We start from the raw sequence: 14,606 nt of genomic DNA on the forward strand, positions 1-14,606 counted from the left end.
CTATCTATCTATCTATCTATCTATCTATCTATCTATCTATCTATCTGTATACTCAATTTAACAACTGGCAAATAAGCATACTGAGTGTTGCAATAAACTTAAGCCAACAGAAGACTAGAATTTCAGACAACTTATCCTATAGGCATATCCATGGACAAATATAACACTCATGTTAGTCTGTAAATATTTAACTCTGTTTATGTATAGCTCTGCAACATGAATGAGATGTAGTTACACTGAAACCAGAGACATTCATGCCAAGCTGTTTGCTGAGTCAACACAACCCCTTTGAGGAGAAATATCACATGTCATGCCTGTTTGTAAAATATACAACAATATATAGTATTTTTTTTTTTTTTTTTAAATCCTTCATCATTTATTGAGGCTTTAAATAGCTACTCTATATGTAGCCTATTTAATAACGGGTCAGTAATCAATTAAAATTTAAACTTTTATTTTGAAACAAAAAATATCGGAAATGACTCACGCCATTTCGTTTCTTTACTAGAGCCAGTGGGAAAGTAACATTTATAAAGAAATACACGGAATTTTTTTCCAGCAGGAGGCGCAATGCGGCTCATAAATTCCAAATCCCTCTTTAAACCTCAGGACGTTTTTTCTAACCGTATTAGAGAAATGGTACGCAATGTAAATTACAATTTTGTAAGTATATTACATCCACGGATTTCGACCAAATTTAAGTAATAAAATCTCTATAAAAGGATAATCGGATAATCATCAACTGTTATCATTGGTCCATCCAACCAGCGTTGAGAAAAGTAACAATCACCACGTGACAACGCGCCAACGCAATACTTCAATTGTGGTCTGATTCAGAATATTACTTTATTTAATACATAACTGACAAAGACACAAAGAGAGTTAGTAAGTATTGAGCGGACAACAAAGAGTGAATATTTAAAATCTGACAGCTGTTGGTAAAAGTAGGTCTTAGCTAACGCGAAGTGCCATTCTACCCTCTTTTAATTCTACAGCAGGAAAAAAACATCCGCCCCTTGATTCATCATCACATACTAGCTCAGGAAGAAAGAGAAGAGTCCGGAGTGTGTTCATACATCTGCAATGGCCATTGAGCTGCGCTCTGGTGTCAAATATGGCTCGTTTTTGTCACTCTCGGTGGTGTTGGTGGCGTATTGGTTCCGATATCCGGACAGTTCGGTTCTGGATGAGAGACTAGACGTGGTTCTGTCTTCATTGCTGCGAGCAGAGCAGAAAGTGGGCATGGACAGCGTGTCCAGACCGCGAGTGGCTATAGGTAACTTACAGACTTTAAGTGCACTTAACAGCATGCAACAAATTACAACGATTATGCAATGCATATATGCATAGATTCTGCAAGATTAGAACATGTCATTTATATGATAGCAACGTTGTTTTATATCTATTTATATAAACAATTAAATAAACTTTTAACTAATTTAATGTCATAATAATACTATAACAATACGTTTGCATGTTAGAGCTACAAACATCTTTTGAGGTATGTATATGCATGCAAATTTGCCTGTCTCAATATGGCATTAGCTATACAATAAATTATAAACATTATTTATACAATAAAGTTGTTTTTTTTTAGATAAATTACTATTAATTTAATGAACATGCATATTTTGTATGTATTGGTTTTTATTTAATTACTTTTTTATTAAAAATATTTACAATATATTGATAATTATTAATTTGAACAATTTTTCTTGTTAGAAAATGTAAATTATATTCCCTTTTTATCTGATAATGTGGCTTGTTTTGCTTCTGAGTAGCTATCTTCTAGGGTCAGGCCTGCATCTTGGGTTTTGCATCTTTTCTTTTCTTTTTTTGGGATTTCTTCAGCTTTAACAGCATAAAAAAAAAAAAAAAAAAAAAAAAAAAAAAAGATTTATGAGAAGCAATGCACATGCATGCAGGGAAAAGATTCTGCAGGTTCAGAATATGTAATTAGGGGCCAAGCCCTGAAAGGGCTGTAGCCCCTATTGTATCTGTTAGTTTCCTATATTATTAGGGGCCAAGCACCGAAGGTGCGGAGGCACCTATTGAAATCGTTAGTGTTCCTATTATTAGGGGCCAAGCACCGAAGGTGCGGAGGCACCTATTGAAATCGTTAGTGTTCCTATTATTAGGGGCTAAGCACCGAAGGTGCGGAGGCACCTATTGAAATTGTTAGTGTTCCTATTATTAGGGGCCAAGCACCGAAGGTGCGGAGGCACCTATTGAAATCGTTAGTGTTCCTATTATTATTATTCTGCTTCTTCTTCTTCTTCTTCTTCTTCTTCTTCCGCCATAGGAGTCTCTGGCAGCCCATAGAACCGTATGGTAAAAAGTTGTGAAATTTGGCACACTCATAGAGGCCAGTCTGAGCTGTCACTATAGCAAATTTGGTGCCTCTAACTCAATCCCTCTAGCGCCACCACCTGTCCAAAGTTTCACTCATATTTATGCTTATAACTTTTGACCCCTAAGGGCTAGAAACAAAATTCTTTTTTCATCGGATTCCTTGGCTCAAGCCGATTCGATTTCACCCTATGATGTCATTTTCCGGTATGCAAATTTTCCCGCCATTTTGAATTTTCTGAAAAACCTACTTTTTCGAACTCCTCCTAGGCCGTTGCTCCGATTTTCACGAAAATTGAAACAGATCATCTTCAGAGCATGTTGACAAAAAGTTATGGAATTCAAGTTGATTCGTCCAATCGTTTTCAATAAACGCACAAACACATTTTACGTGGAGGTTGCAAAAACACACTAAAGGCTATATCTCCGCAACGCTTTATCGTATTCAAACCAACCTTGGTACATGTCATCACAAGCATGACTTGAAGCAACATGCAGCGTTTCGGCGCAGCGCCACCTACCTGTCCGGAGATACGAAAAATGCCTATTTTGGCTTATAACTTCTGAACCGTTTATCCAAAAATCATAAAATTGGTCTCATTAGATTCAGGGCGTCATGCCGAGTCGACTGATATCCAATTTTACCATGTCGGCCATTTTGGATGTCGGCCATTTTGAATTATGTGCAAAAATGCTGTATTTTATGAACGCATGAACAGATTGTTATGAAACTTGGTATGGGTCATCACCACGATGCCCTGAAGTAGCCTGAGAAGTTTCGAAACAGCGCCACCTAGTGGAGAATTTTTTTTTTCAAACGCTTATAACTTTGGGTGTGGTTGACATATTTTGATGGGAGTGTGTTTTTTGGTCTCCTGAATCCTTGCCGACTCCAACGATACCAGACTTGCCAGGTTTCGGCATATGGTTTGCGCAGAGTTGTAATTTAGTGCTTAAAAAACATTTGCTGATATCTTCGAAACCGCTAGTCCGATCGAGACGAAACCAGCCTCAGAAGTTCGGAAACATAGGTCGATAGCTATACGCTAATGCCCAAATCTCAAAATATTGATAGTAAGGGGTAGTAAAATCCAATCAAAGTCAGGTGTCAGTCCTTTTTTACGTGTTTTTTCATATAAATGTCTATAACTCCAAAACAAAAGGAGATATTTTCACCAAACTTGACACACATATGTATGGGCTCACTATGAGGACACATAAAAAAATTGGTGGGATTGTGCCTCTTGGTGGCGCTATAATAAAACAAAACATGAAATTCCCATTGACTTCAATGCAGTATTATGGTTTAAAATGCTAATGCTATAATTTACGAATGCATTAGCGTATCGTTACAAAACTCGGTATGTGTCTTCCGCTCCATGTCCTGAAGATACTCAAAAAGTTTCGGGGTAGCGCCACCTTGTGGTCAAAAGTTGTAATAAAATGTACAGAAATGCGAATAACTTTTGATTAAATTAACCCATTGTAATGAAACTGGTCATAATACAGTCAATGGCTCATGCCGAGAACATGGATACCAATTGTGCCATATTTTGCAAACCTATCTGTCCTCCGTCTTGTTATTTGTTAAAAACCTACTTTTTCAAACTCATCCTAGACCGTTTGTCCGATTTTCACCAAAATTGATCCGTATCGTCTTCAGACCATGCTGACAAATAGTTATGGATTTCGGATTGATAGACAAAACAGTTTTCATATACCACTGCAACAGAGTTGAGCCATGATGCAAAAATTACTCTTGAGGCTGTATCTCTGCAATGCTTTGACATATTGACACCAAACTTTGCATGTGTCATTGTCATCTCAATCTGACTAAACCACATCAGTTTCGTAACAGTGACACCTATTGGTCGAAAGTGATAAACCATTAAACCATTATTATTGACTGTATTTAAAATTTGACTGCTATTTTGCCTAAAATCAACTTAATAGGTCCTTAATGGCTCATTGTTGCAGTTGGCTTGAGACTTCCAGCCATGCTGGCATGTCTTGTCTTCTTCTTTGCGCTTGGCCCCGATAATGGCTGCTTGCAGCTATATTTAGGGGCCAAGCACCGAAGGTGCGGAGGCACCTATTGAAATTGTTAGTGTTCCTATTATTAGGGGCCAAGCACCGAAGGTGCGGAGGCACCTATTGAAATTGTTAGTGTTCCTATTATTATTATTCTGCTTCTTCTTCTTCTTCTTCTTCTTCTTCTTCTTCTTCCGCCATAGGAGTCTCTGGCAGCCCATAGAACCGTATGGTAAAAAGTTGTGAAATTTGGCACACTCATAGAGGCCAGTCTGAGCTGTCACTATAGCAAATTTGGTGCCTCTAACTCAATCCCTCTAGCGCCACCACCTGTCCAAAGTTTCACTCATATTTATGCTTATAACTTTTGACCCCTAAGGGCTAGAAACAAAATTCTTTTTTCATCGGATTCCTTGGCTCAAGCCGATTCGATTTCACCCTATGATGTCATTTTCCGGTATGCAAATTTTCCCGCCATTTTGAATTTTCTGAAAAACCTACTTTTTCGAACTCCTCCTAGGCCGTTGCTCCGATTTTCACGAAAATTGAAACAGATCATCTTCAGAGCATGTTGACAAAAAGTTATGGAATTCAAGTTGATTCGTCCAATCGTTTTCAATAAACGCACAAACAAATTTTACGTGGAGGTTGCAAAAACACACTAAAGGCTATATCTCCGCAACGCTTTATCGTATTCAAACCAACCTTGGTACATGTCATCACAAGCATGACTTGAAGCAACATGCAGCGTTTCGGCGCAGCGCCACCTACCTGTCCGGAGATACGAAAAATGCCTATTTTGGCTTATAACTTCTGAACCGTTTATCCAAAAATCATAAAATTGGTCTCATTAGATTCAGGGCGTCATGCCGAGTCGACTGATATCCAATTTTACCATGTCGGCCATTTTGGATGTCGGCCATTTTGAATTATGTGCAAAAATGCTGTATTTTATGAACGCATGAACAGATTGTTATGAAACTTGGTATGGGTCATCACCACGATGCCCTGAAGTAGCCTGAGAAGTTTCGAAACAGCGCCACCTAGTGGAGAAATTTTTTTTTCAAACGCTTATAACTTTGGGTGTGGTTGACATATTTTGATGGGAGTGTGTTTTTTGGTCTCCTGAATCCTTGCCGACTCCAACGATACCAGACTTGCCAGGTTTCGGCATATGGTTTGCGCAGAGTTGTAATTTAGTGCTTAAAAAACATTTGCTGATATCTTCGAAACCGCTAGTCCGATCGAGACGAAACCAGCCTCAGAAGTTCGGAAACATAGGTCGATAGCTATACGCTAATGCCCAAATCTCAAAATATTGATAGTAAGGGGTAGTAAAATCCAATCAAAGTCAGGTGTCAGTCATTTTTTACGTGTTTTTTCATATAAATGTCTATAACTCCAAAACAAAATGAAATATTTTCACCAAACTTGACACACATATGTATGGGCTCACTACGAGGACACATAAAAAAATTGGTGGGATTGTGCCTCTTGGTGGCGCTATAATAAAACAAAACATGAAATTCCCATTGACTTCAATGCAGTATTACGGTTTAAAATGCTAATGCTATATTTTAAGAATGCACTAGTGTATCATTACAAAACTCGGTATGTGTCTTCCGCTCTATGTCCCGAAGATATTCAAAAAGTTTCGGGGCAGCGCCACCTTGTGGTCAAAAGTTGTAATAAAATGTACAAAAATGCTAATAACTTTTGATTAAATTAGCCTATTGTAATGAGACTGGTCATAATACATTCATTGGCTCATGCCGAGAAGATAGATACCAATTTTGCCATATTTTGCAAACATATCTGTGCTCCATCTTGTTATTTGTTAAAAATCTACTTTTTCAAACTCATCCTAGACCGTTTGTCCGATTTTCACCAAAATTGATCCGTATCGTCTTCAGACCATGCTGACAAATAGTTATGGATTTCGGATTGATAGACAAAACAGTTTTCATATACCACTGCAACAGAGTTGAGCCATGATGCAAAAATTACTCTTGAGGCTGTATCTCTGCAATGCTTTGACATATTGACACCAAACTTTGCATGTGTCATTGTCATCTCAATCTGACTAAACCACATCAGTTTCGTAACAGTGACACCTATTGGTCGAAAGTGATAAACCATTAAACCATTATTATTGACTGTATTTAAAATTTGACTGCTATTTTGCCTAAAATCAACTTAATAGGTCCTTAATGGCTCATTGTTGCAGTTGGCTTGAGACTTCCAGCCATGCTGGCATGTCTTGTCTTCTTCTTTGCGCTTGGCCCCGATAATGGCTGCTTGCAGCTATATTTATTATTCTGCTTCTTCTTCTTCTTCTTCTTCTTTTTCTTCTTCCGCCATAGGAGTCTCTGGCAGCCCATAGAACCGTATGGTAAAAAGTTGTGAAATTTGGCACACTCATAGAGGCCAGTCTGAGCTGTCACTATAGCAAATTTGGTGCCTCTAACTCAATCCCTCTAGCGCCACCACCTGTCCAAAGTTTCACTCATATTTATGCTTATAACTTTTGACCCCTAAGGGCTAGAAACAAAATTCTTTTTTCATCGGATTCCTTGGCTCAAGCCGATTCGATTTCACCCTATGATGTCATTTTCCGGTATGCAAATTTTCCCGCCATTTTGAATTTTCTGAAAAACCTACTTTTTCGAACTCCTCCTAGGCCGTTGCTCCGATTTTCACGAAAATTGAAACAGATCATCTTCAGAGCATGTTGACAAAAAGTTATGGAATTCAAGTTGATTCGTCCAATCGTTTTCAATAAACGCACAAACAAATTTTACGTGGAGGTTGCAAAAACACACTAAAGGCTATATCTCCGCAACGCTTTATCGTATTCAAACCAACCTTGGTACATGTCATCACAAGCATGACTTGAAGCAACATGCAGCGTTTCGGCGCAGCGCCACCTACCTGTCCGGAGATACGAAAAATGCCTATTTTGGCTTATAACTTCTGAACCGTTTATCCAAAAATCATAAAATTGGTCTCATTAGATTCAGGGCGTCATGCCGAGTCGACTGATATCCAATTTTACCATGTCGGCCATTTTGGATGTCGGCCATTTTGAATTATGTGCAAAAATGCTGTATTTTATGAACGCATGAACAGATTGTTATGAAACTTGGTATGGGTCATCACCACGATGCCCTGAAGTAGCCTGAGAAGTTTCGAAACAGCGCCACCTAGTGGAGAATTTTTTTTTTCAAACGCTTATAACTTTGGGTGTGGTTGACATATTTTGATGGGAGTGTGTTTTTTGGTCTCCTGAATCCTTGCCGACTCCAACGATACCAGACTTGCCAGGTTTCGGCATATGGTTTGCGCAGAGTTGTAATTTAGTGCTTAAAAAACATTTCCTGATATCTTCGAAACCGCTAGTCCGATCGAGACGAAACCAGCCTCAGAAGTTCGGAAACATAGGTCGATAGCTATACGCTAATGCCCAAATCTCAAAATATTGATAGTAAGGGGTAGTAAAATCCAATCAAAGTCAGGTGTCAGTCATTTTTTACGTGTTTTTTCATATAAATGTCTATAACTCCAAAACAAAATGAAATATTTTCACCAAACTTGACACACATATGTATGGGCTCACTACGAGGACACATAAAAAAATTGGTGGGATTGTGCCTCTTGGTGGCGCTATAATAAAACAAAACATGAAATTCCCATTGACTTCAATGCAGTATTACGGTTTAAAATGCTAATGCTATAATTTAAGAATGCACTAGTGTATCATTACAAAACTCGGTATGTGTCTTCCGCTCTATGTCCCGAAGATATTCAAAAAGTTTCGGGGCAGCGCCACCTTGTGGTCAAAAGTTGTAATAAAATGTACAAAAATGCTAATAACTTTTGATTAAATTAGCCTATTGTAATGAGACTGGTCATAATACATTCATTGGCTCATGCCGAGAAGATAGATACCAATTTTGCCATATTTTGCAAACATATCTGTGCTCCATCTTGTTATTTGTTAAAAATCTACTTTTTCAAACTCATCCTAGACCGTTTGTCCGATTTTCACCAAAATTGATCCGTATCGTCTTCAGACCATGCTGACAAATACTTATGGATTTCGGATTGATAGACAAAACAGTTTTCATATACCACTGCAACAGAGTTGAGCCATGATGCAAAAATTACTCTTGAGGCTGTATCTCTGCAATGCTTTGACATATTGACACCAAACTTTGCATGTGTCATTGTCATCTCAATCTGACTAAACCACATCAGTTTCGTAACAGTGACACCTATTGGTCGAAAGTGATAAACCATTAAACCATTATTATTGACTGTATTTAAAATTTGACTGCTATTTTGCCTAAAATCAACTTAATAGGTCCTTAATGGCTCATTGTTGCAGTTGGCTTGAGACTTCCAGCCATGCTGGCATGTCTTGTCTTCTTCTTTGCGCTTGGCCCCGATAATGGCTGCTTGCAGCTATATTTAGGGGCCAAGCACCGAAGGTGCGGAGGCACCTATTGTAATCGTAGCCGTTCCTATTATTATTATTATTATTATTATTATTATTATTATTCTTCCGCTCTTGAGTCTATGGCAGCCCATAGAACCGTATGGTAAAAAGTTGTGAAATTTGGCACACAGATAGAGGACAGTCCCATCTGTCAATATAGCAAATTTTGAGTCTCCAATTCAATCCCTCTAGCGCCACCGTCTGTCCAAAGTTGCACTTATGTTTATGCTAATAACTTTTGAACCATAAGGGCTAGAAACAAAATTCTTTTTTCCCTTGATTCCTTGGCTCAAGCCGATTCGATTGCACCCTATGACGTCATTTTCCGTCATGAATTTTCCAAAAAAGCTACTTTTTCGAACTCCTCCTAGGCCGTTGCTCTGATTTTCACGAAAATTGATCCAGATCATCTTCAGACCATGACAACAAAAAGTTATTAAATTCAAGTTGATTAGTCGAATCGTTTTTGATAAATGCGCAAACAAATTTTACGTAGCAGTTGCAAAAATATTCATAAGGCTGTATCTCTGCAATGCTTTATCGTATTCAACCCAAACTTGGTACATGTCCTCACGAGCATGACTTGAAGTGATCTGCAGCATTTCGGTGCAGTGCCACCTACTGGTCCGGAGATACAAAAAATGTCTATTTTGGCTTATAACTTCTGATGGGTTTTTCCAAAAATCATAAAAGTGGTCTTGTTAGATTCGGGACATCATGCCGAGTCGATAAATATCCAATTATCCTGTATCACCCATTTTGGGCGTCGGCCATTTTGAATTTTGTCTAAAAATGCTGTATTTTACGAATGCATTAGCATATCGTTACGCAACTTGTTATGTGTCTTCTGCACCATGCCCTGAAGGTGCTCAAAAAGTTTCAGGGCAGTGCCACCTTGTGGTCAAAATGTATAACAAAATTTACACAAAGGCTAATAAATTTTGAATAAATTAACCTATTATGATGAAACTGGTCATAATACATTCCTTGGCTACTGCTGAGAACATAGATATCAATTTTGGCATTTTTGGTAAAACGTCCTCTCCTCCATCTGGTTATTAGTTAAAAACCTACTTTTTCAAACTCCTCCTAGGCCGTTTGTCCGATTTTCACCAAAATTGACTCGTATCATCTTCAGCCCATCCCGACATAAAGTTATTGATTTCACATCAATAGATTAAATAGTTTTTGTTTAACACAGCGACGAAGCTGAGGCATGATGCCAAAATGACTCTTAAGGTTGTATCTCTGCAATGTTTTGACATATTGACAGCAAACTGTGCATGTGTCATTGTCACCTCACCCTGACCACACCACATTCATTTGGTCACAGCGCCACCTATAGGTAAAAAGTGATACATTATTAATTTTTAACTTTATGTATAATTGTATATCTTTTTTGCCTCAGCTTATGTTAATAGGTCTTTAATGGTTCATTTTTGCAGCTGGTCACTCCCAGCCATGCTGGCATGTCTCTTTCTTCTTTGCGCTGAGGCATGATGATAAAATGACTCTTAAGGTTGTATCTCTGCAATGTTTTGACATATTGACACCAAACTGTGCATTTTTGCAGCTGGTCACTCCCAGCCATGTTGGCATGTCTTATTTTCTTCTTTGCGCTTGGCCCCGGAATTGCTGCTTGCAGCTATATTTATTATTATTATTATTCTTCTTCCGCTCTTGAGTCTATGGCAGCCCATAGAACCGTATGGTAAAAAGTTGTGAAATTTGGCACACAGTTAGAGGACAGTCCCATCTGTCACTATAGCCAATTTTGAGTCTCCAATTTAATCCCTCTAGCGCCACCGCCTGTCCAAAGTTGCACTTATGTTTATGCTAATAACTTTTGAACCATAAGGGCTAGAAACAAAATTCTTTTTTCCCTTGATTCCTTGGCTCAAGCCGATTCGATTGCACCATATGACGTCATTTTCCGTCATGAAAATTTTCCCGCCATTTTGAATTTTCCAAAAAAGCTACTTTTTCGAACTCCTCCTAGGCCGTTGCTCTGATTTTCACGAAAATTGAACCAGATCATCTTCAGACCATGCCAACAAAAAGTTATTAAAGTCAAGTTGATTAGTCAAATCGTTTTTGATAAATGCGCAAACAAATTTTACGTAACGGTTGCAAAAATATTCTTAAGGCTGTATCTCTGCAATGCTTTATCCTATTCAACACAAACTTGGTACATGTCCTCACGAGCATGACTTGAAGTGATCTGCAGCATTTCGGTGCAGTGCCACCTACTGGTCCGGAGATACAAAAAATGCCTATTTTGGCTTATAACTTCTGATGGGTTTTTCCAAAAATCATAAAAGTGGTCTTGTTAGATTCGGGACATCATGCCGAGTCGATAAATATCCAATTATCCTGTATCACCCATTTTGGGCGTCGGCCATTTTGAATTTTGTCTAAAAATGCTGTATTTTACGAATGCATTAGCATATCGTTACGCAACTTGTTATGTGTCTTCTGCACCATGCCCTGAAGGTGCTCAAAAAGTTTCAGGGCAGTGCCACCTTGTGGTCAAAATGTATAACAAAATTTACACAAAGGCTAATACATTTTGAATAAATTAACCTATTATGATGAAACTGGTCATAATACATTCCTTGGCTACTGCTGAGAACATAGATATCAATTTTGGCATTTTTGGTAAAACGTCCTCTCCTCCATCTGGTTATTAGTTAAAAACCTACTTTTTCAAACTCCTCCTAGGCCGTTTGTCCGATTTTCACCAAAATTGACTCGTATCATCTTCAGCCCATCCCGACATAAAGTTATTGATTTCACATCAATAGATTAAATAGTTTTTGTTTAACACAGCGACGAAGCTGAGGCATGATGCCAAAATGACTCTTAAGGTTGTATCTCTGCAATGTTTTGACATATTGACAGCAAACTGTGCATGTGTCATTGTCACCTCACCCTGACCACACCACATTCATTTGGTCACAGCGCCACCTATAGGTAAAAAGTGATACATTATTAATTTTTAACTTTATGTATAATTGTATATCTTTTTTGCCTCAGCTTATGTTAATAGGTCTTTAATGGTTCATTTTTGCAGCTGGTCACTCCCAGCCATGCTGGCATGTCTCTTTCTTCTTTGCGCTGAGGCATGATGATAAAATGACTCCTAAGGTTGTATCTCTGCAATGTTTTGACATATTGACACCAAACTGTGCATTTTTGCAGCTGGTCTCTTCCAGCCATGCTGGCATGCCTCATTTTCTTCTTTGCGCTTGGCCCCGGAATTGCTGCTTGCAGCTATATTTATTATTCTGCTTCTTCTTCTTCTTCTTCTTCTTCTTTTTCTTCCGCCATAGGAGTCTCTGGCAGCCCATAGAACCGTATGGTAAAAAGTTGTGAAATTTGGCACACTCATAGAGGCCAGTCTGAGCTGTCACTATAGCAAATTTGGTGCCTCTAACTCAATCCCTCTAGCGCCACCACCTGTCCAAAGTTTCACTCATATTTATGCTTATAACTTTTGACCCCTAAGGGCTAGAAACAAAATTCTTTTTTCATCGGATTCCTTGGCTCAAGCCGATTCGATTTCACCCTATGATGTCATTTTCCGATATGCAAATTTTCCCGCCATTTTGAATTTTCTGAAAAACCTACTTTTTCGAACTCCTCCTAGGCCGTTGCTCCGATTTTCACGAAAATTGAAACAGATCATCTTCAGAGCATCTTGACAAAAAGTTATGGAATTCAAGTTGATTCGTCCAATCGTTTTCAATAAACGCACAAACAAATTTTACGTGGAGGTTGCAAAAACACACTAAAGGCTATATCTCCGCAACGCTTTATCGTATTCAAACCAACCTTGGTACATGTCATCACAAGCATGACCTGAAGCAACATGCAGCGTTTCGGCGCAGCGCCACCTACTGGTCCGGAGATACGAAAAATGCCTATTTTGGCTTATAACTTCTGAACCGTTTATCCAAAAATCATAAAATTGGTCTCATTAGATTCAGGGCGTCATGCCGAGTCGACTGATATCCAATTTTACCATGTCGGCCATTTTGGATGTCGGCCATTTTGAATTATGTGCAAAAATGCTGTATTTTATGAACGCATGAACAGATTGTTATGAAACTTGGTATGGGTCATCACCACGATGCCCTGAAGTAGCCTGAGAAGTTTCGAAACAGCGCCACCTAGTGGAGAATTTTTTTTTTCAAACGCTTATAACTTTGGGTGTGGTTGACATATTTTGATGGGAGTGTGTTTTTTGGTCTCCTGAATCCTTGCCGACTCCAACGATACCAGACTTGCCAGGTTTCGGCATATGGTTTGCGCAGAGTTGTAATTTAGTGCTTAAAAAACATTTGCTGATATCTTCGAAACCGCTAGTCCGATCGAGACGAAACCAGCCTCAGAAGTTCGGAAACATAGGTCGATAGCTATACGCTAATGCCCAAATCTCAAAATATTGATAGTAAAGGGTAGTAAAATCCAATCAAAGTCAGGTGTCAGTCATTTTTTACGTGTTTTTTCATATAAATGTCTATAACTCCAAAACAAAATGAAATATTTTCACCAAACTTGACACACATATGTATGGGCTCACTACGAGGACACATAAAAAAATTGGTGGGATTGTGCCTCTTGGTGGCGCTATAATAAAACAAAACATGAAATTCCCATTGACTTCAATGCAGTATTACGGTTTAAAATGCTAATGCTATAATTTAAGAATGCACTAGTGTATCGTTACAAAACTCGGTATGTGTCTTCCGCTCTATGTCCCGAAGATATTCAAAAAGTTTCGGGGCAGCGCCACCTTGTGGTCAAAAGTTGTAATAAAATGTACAAAAATGCTAATAACTTTTGATTAAATTAGCCTATTGTAATGAGACTGGTCATAATACATTCATTGGCTCATGCCGAGAAGATAGATACCAATTTTGCCATATTTTGCAAACATATCTGTGCTCCATCTTGTTATTTGTTAAAAATCTACTTTTTCAAACTCATCCTAGACCGTTTGTCCGATTTTCCCCAAAATTGATCCGTATCGTCTTCAGACCATGCTGACAAATACTTATGGATTTCGGATTGATAGACAAAACAGTTTTCATATACCACTGCAACAGAGTTGAGCCATGATGCAAAAATTACTCTTGAGGCTGTATCTCTGCAATGCTTTGACATATTGACACCAAACTTTGCATGTGTCATTGTCATCTCAATCTGACTAAACCACATCAGTTTCGTAACAGTGACACCTATTGGTCGAAAGTGATAAACCATTAAACCATTATTATTGACTGTATTTAAAATTTGACTGCTATTTTGCCTAAAATCAACTTAATAGGTCCTTAATGGCTCATTGTTGCAGTTGGCTTGAGACTTCCAGCCATGCTGGCATGTCTTGTCTTCTTCTTTGCGCTTGGCCCCGATAATGGCTGCTTGCAGCTATATTTAGGGGCCAAGCACCGAAGGTGCGGAGGCACCTATTGAAATCGTTAGTGTTCCTATTATTATTCTGCTTCTTCTTCTTTTTCCGCCATAGGAGTCTCTGGCAGCCCATAGAACCGTATGGTAAAAAGTTGTGAAATTTGGCACACTCATAGAGGCCAGTCTGAGCTGTCACTATAGCAAATTTGGTGCCTCTAACTCAATCCCTCTAGCGCCACCACCTGTCCAAAGTTTCACTCATATTTATGCTTATAACTTTTGACCCCTAAGGGCTAGAAACAAAATTCTTTTT

General features: G+C 38.5%; 1 protein-coding gene across 1 annotated transcript in view; it reads left to right on the top strand.

Annotated features, from left to right (window-relative positions):
* Positions 1–1,011: 1,011 nt before the first annotated feature.
* Positions 1,012–14,606, top strand: part of adpgk2 (ADP-dependent glucokinase 2) — a 70,719-nt gene continuing 57,124 nt past the window's right edge. Inside the window, exon 1 of the mRNA XM_067455905.1 lies at positions 1,012–1,276. Coding sequence (XP_067312006.1) covers positions 1,084–1,276 — 193 coding nt within the window. The 5' untranslated portion in view covers positions 1,012–1,083. The remainder of the gene's footprint in view (positions 1,277–14,606) is intronic.

Source organism: Pseudorasbora parva, chromosome 10 (genome assembly GCF_024679245.1).
Source record: "Pseudorasbora parva isolate DD20220531a chromosome 10, ASM2467924v1, whole genome shotgun sequence".
Taxonomy (NCBI): domain Eukaryota; kingdom Metazoa; phylum Chordata; class Actinopteri; order Cypriniformes; family Gobionidae; genus Pseudorasbora; species Pseudorasbora parva.